At 47.1% G+C, this 4,169-nt stretch overlaps 2 protein-coding genes across 2 annotated transcripts; both read right to left on the bottom strand.

The window, feature by feature from the left end:
- Nucleotides 1-292: 292 nt before the first annotated feature.
- LOC123154694 (uncharacterized) lies at nucleotides 293-1,400 on the bottom strand. Its single transcript, XM_044573354.1, has one exon. The coding sequence runs from the start codon at nucleotides 1,263-1,265 to the stop codon at nucleotides 582-584; it is 684 nt and encodes a 227-aa protein (XP_044429289.1). The 5' UTR covers nucleotides 1,266-1,400; the 3' UTR covers nucleotides 293-581.
- A 1,047-nt stretch (nucleotides 1,401-2,447) lies between these two features.
- On the bottom strand, nucleotides 2,448-3,289 carry LOC123149229 (basic blue protein-like). The gene is made up of 2 exons (XM_044568839.1): nucleotides 3,087-3,289; nucleotides 2,448-2,744 (listed from the first exon to the last, which is right to left on the bottom strand). The coding sequence occupies exons 1-2, from the start codon at nucleotides 3,265-3,267 to the stop codon at nucleotides 2,530-2,532; spliced, it is 396 nt and encodes a 131-aa protein (XP_044424774.1). The 5' UTR covers nucleotides 3,268-3,289; the 3' UTR covers nucleotides 2,448-2,529.
- Nucleotides 3,290-4,169: the final 880 nt, after the last annotated feature.

Raw genomic sequence — 4,169 nt, forward strand, 5'->3', positions numbered from 1 at the left:
GAACGTGCGAATTTGCCATGATTCTAAGAGGGGTGTAGGTCGTGCCTCCATCGAAGACAATTGTTATAAATCTCTTGTGTTGGTCCACGTGTGACCGTGTGCATTCTCCGTGCCTTGTCATCGTGTTGTTGCTGAATCCCGTGTGACGTTTTGATAATCTCGTCATTTCAAAAAACAAAAAAAATAGACCAATGAGAACCCTGGAAATTTCCCCCAATTGTACTTGCATGGATGAAGCAGGTAGTAGCTGTGGAAGCATCAAGAGCATTGTAAAATTGAAGCATACCCCTTATTGTGTTTATTAGGATGATCAACATTTGCAGTCAGAAAAATATAGAATATGTAATGTAATTATCACCAACACAAACCGCACCCCCCTCACTTGGTTCGAAAGATCAACCGATCACCCATGCATTCATCCCGAAATCCGCCGAAAACAAGAAGATGATCAAATGCACGTACGCCCACGACGCCACACCACACGACGGATGCAGCCCTTCATCACCACTAGCATAGCAGACAGCTTCTTCCTCCTACGCACGACGTATCACGTATGTATGTACTGTATGTAGCTTCCTTGCTCAAGATTTAGAGTAGGATTGCATTGGGGGAGGCTCGGGCAGGGGCTGGTGGACGGAGAAGGAGTTGGAGCGGGACACGGGCCGGGAGTAGCTGGGCCGGCGGAAGGCGCCGAAGGTCATCTCGTCCGCGGCGTCGGCGGCCGCGTCGGGGTCGGCGGCCTCGGCGTCCCTCTCGCCGGGGATCTTGCACTTGCCGCCGAGGATGATGGACTTCTTCCACAGCGTGTCCTCGGGGTCGTCCTTCTCCTTGTGGCGCGGCTCCAGCTTGCTCAGCTTCATCTTGTCCGGGATGTTGGCGAGGCTCTTGCCCACTTTCATGGACATGCTCTTGCCCACGCCCATGGACATGGACACGGACAGCTTCCGCCGCGACGCCGTCTTCGGCAGCAGCGGCGGCTCGATCGGCCCGTGCGTGGCCAGCTCCGGCGGCAGCGTCACCACCTCCTCCTCCCCTTCCGCGCCGCCCTGGCTCCCGGAGGCGTCGGAGGCCTGGGCGTCCGCGGCGGGCTCCTGGCTGACCGCCTTGGGCTTGCGGCCGCACGCCGAGCACATGGTCGAGGCGATCGCCACGGTGGCCGCGACGCACGCCACCAACAGGGAGAGCGAGACGGGGTCGTGGCCGCCCAGAGAGGGGAAGGGGAAAAGCTCGAGGTCCCGCGGCGGCGGCGGCGACCACCTCACCATCGTCGTCCCCGGCGGGGCGAGGAGAGGCTTGCTCGGGGGTGTGGACGAGCTCCTCCTCCTCCTCCGCCCGAGAGAGGCTGCTGCTCGTCGGAGGCGTCCTCTCTTTCCCGCGGGGAGCAAAGCCTCCCGTTTCCAAATTGGGAAGAAGGGCTGTGTGGCCGAGGGATTGTACTGGTTTGCCTCTTAAACTGGGCAAAACTAATTTTAGAGATAAAAACACAACCCAAACATGTTTGAGAAAAATAGGGCTTGCACCGGTGTAATCTATTTTATCAACTTAGCCATAATTATAGGCAAGTACACAACTTACCACACTACTGGAGAAATTGTGGTGGTTACCGAGTTTTTTCATGTTTGCCGAGTACGGATCTCGGCGGGATCGCGGCAAATGATATGTAAGCCGAGTACGGATCTCGACAGACAGAATGGCACATCACATGGTAAACTAAATTAGAGTATTAGACACTAGGACCGAGAATGTTGAGTGCCGAGTTACTCTCGTCACATAGCCTGATTGATGGGAGTGCACGAAATTTATTGGGTCAAGAGTTTATGAATTTACTACTCCATCCGTCCCATAATATAATTAAAAACACTTTTGGCACTAGTATAGTGTTAAAACGTTCTTTTATATTTTGAGACAGAGGAAGTAGTTGAAACTAGGCTTTGTCCTGTCATCCTCAACAGATGTACGGCCTCTCTTCCAAATTAATTTCGAGTTTATCCTACAAACTTGTATTGGTTTGATCAAGTCCATAGAAACATCTAGAACCAAATTAGTACTATGAGATTTCTTTTATTAAATATGTTTTCATCATAGAGTTGGTCGAACCTAAGCAAGTTTGATTTAGAACAAACCTAGAATTTCGATTATTTTGGAACGGAGGGAATATGCACCTCTTTTGCTCTCTTCGAGTCCGAGGTAGCCAAGTGGAATATCATTATGGCGCTAACAAGGAGCAGTATTAGAAGCTATAAGATTAATCTCTATCGCACGATCCTTCAACCTCTTCTAGCTCCTTTGACAAGGCAAAACGGGCTTCACCTTCAGTTACTGGATTCATAATTATTTTGGTGACATAATTATTTTGGTGCCCACTTGCCAAAACAAGAAATACACGCACAACCTGAGGTGCCGCCTCATTTTCAGATATGTCTTACAACGGATCGGCAAAGAGCATGCACATAATTTGGATTTCCTTCCATTATTTGACGAATATAATAAAAAAAGACAGGCATATCAGCCTATAGAAGTATAGATGGATCATCTACGCGTTGTGATGTGAACTTCAAGCTTCATTCCACCCTCACAGTCTCCAGGTTTGCTGCTGATGGCGTACATCGGGCCTTGGCTACCGAGCTCGAGCTTGTCGTAGCCAGAGGTATATGTATCGTCCCCGACAGCACCGGCCCTGCAGAGGAACTCCTCATCTTTATTCACCACCACCACGTTATGCATCTTGGGATTATACTTGAACACTGCATCAATGGGAACACGGTCAGTTCCATACACTCCTTATTGCTTAGCATTAAACCAGGGCCTAGTAATTAAAGAACAAGCTTATGGATCTTATAACAAGGGCCTATTGATTAGTGTGTCATGTGCTCTAATAATGCATCGTTCGTCTGACAATTTCTCCCGTGACTAAAATTTCAAATTACGCAGTGATCTAGAACAAGATCGATATCTCATGGCTAGGACTCCAGATGCTATGGCGATACAAATTATTTCCATCACGTGAAACGTATATAATATAACATTTCATACTTTGAAACAAACATTCATGTGCATCAGAACTAACGATTATCTACCATACCCACCAAGCACGTCACCAGGGTAGAAGGTCTTGTTCCTCTCCCAGCCATGAACACCAAAGGTCCACCCCTTCCAACCTCCGACTATCCACTCCGTCTTGCTAAAACCACTGGTTGCGAAGCACAGGGTTAGCACCAACCCAAGAGCAACGGCGCCACTGCTGCTCATGCTTCTACCTAGTGCCATTGCCGCTTTTTTCACTACTAAAGCTCACAACTGATTTTGATTTGCGTTGGTGGGGAAGGGAAACCCACCATTTAAAGGCTCCTGGTCAAGGTTCAGTGTCACTCATGCAATATTTGAAATTAACCACTCCCTCCGTTCCAAATTACTCGTCGCAGAAATGAATGTATCTAGATACATCCATATCTGTGACAAGTAATTCAGAACGGAGGGAGTACTAATTAAGAAGTAAAGACATTTACTTCTGATTTGTTCCAAGATACAAGAGCTAGTATATATCTAGGAAAATCTGCATTTAATTTTCTGCGCATTTAATTTTTATATTTCAAGATCATATATACTCCAGTAAATGTGAGTGAGTAATATTTCAAGAGTATAATTTTTAAGATATATACAAAGTAAATGTAAGATATTTTATTATTTCTAGTAAATGCGAGTGAGTAAATTTCATATTCAACCACACCTCTCCTTTTGTGAGGTCCATTTACTATGAGATATGTTTAAAAAAATGTTATTTCGAATTGTTTTCTCTTATTGCATTAGATATATTGAGTAATTCCAAGGGATGGAAAGATTAGGCTATACACCTTCAAAGATAAATTTAATCCTTTTAACAGGCTACACGTATAAATAGTCTCGTATTGTAGTTTGCAACTGTGGTCAAAAGGAAGATCAAGGACGCCTCTCGTTTTCCTCCCCTAACCTTAGGCGGCTAGCGCAAACTCTCCCCACCAAGCTTCACTGGCGAGCCCGTGGATTCGCCTTCCCTCTGTCTGCCACTCCGGTGGCCAATGGCGGGAAGGGAATCCCGGTGCCTCCGCTCCGGTTAGTAGTTTAGGTTAGGTTTTTTTAGTCCTCACATGTGCGACTCTCGGGCGAATGTTGGCGCTTCTTCCTTGAGTTTG

This window comes from Triticum aestivum, chromosome 7A, assembly GCF_018294505.1.
Source record: "Triticum aestivum cultivar Chinese Spring chromosome 7A, IWGSC CS RefSeq v2.1, whole genome shotgun sequence".
Taxonomy (NCBI): Eukaryota; Viridiplantae; Streptophyta; class Magnoliopsida; order Poales; family Poaceae; genus Triticum; species Triticum aestivum.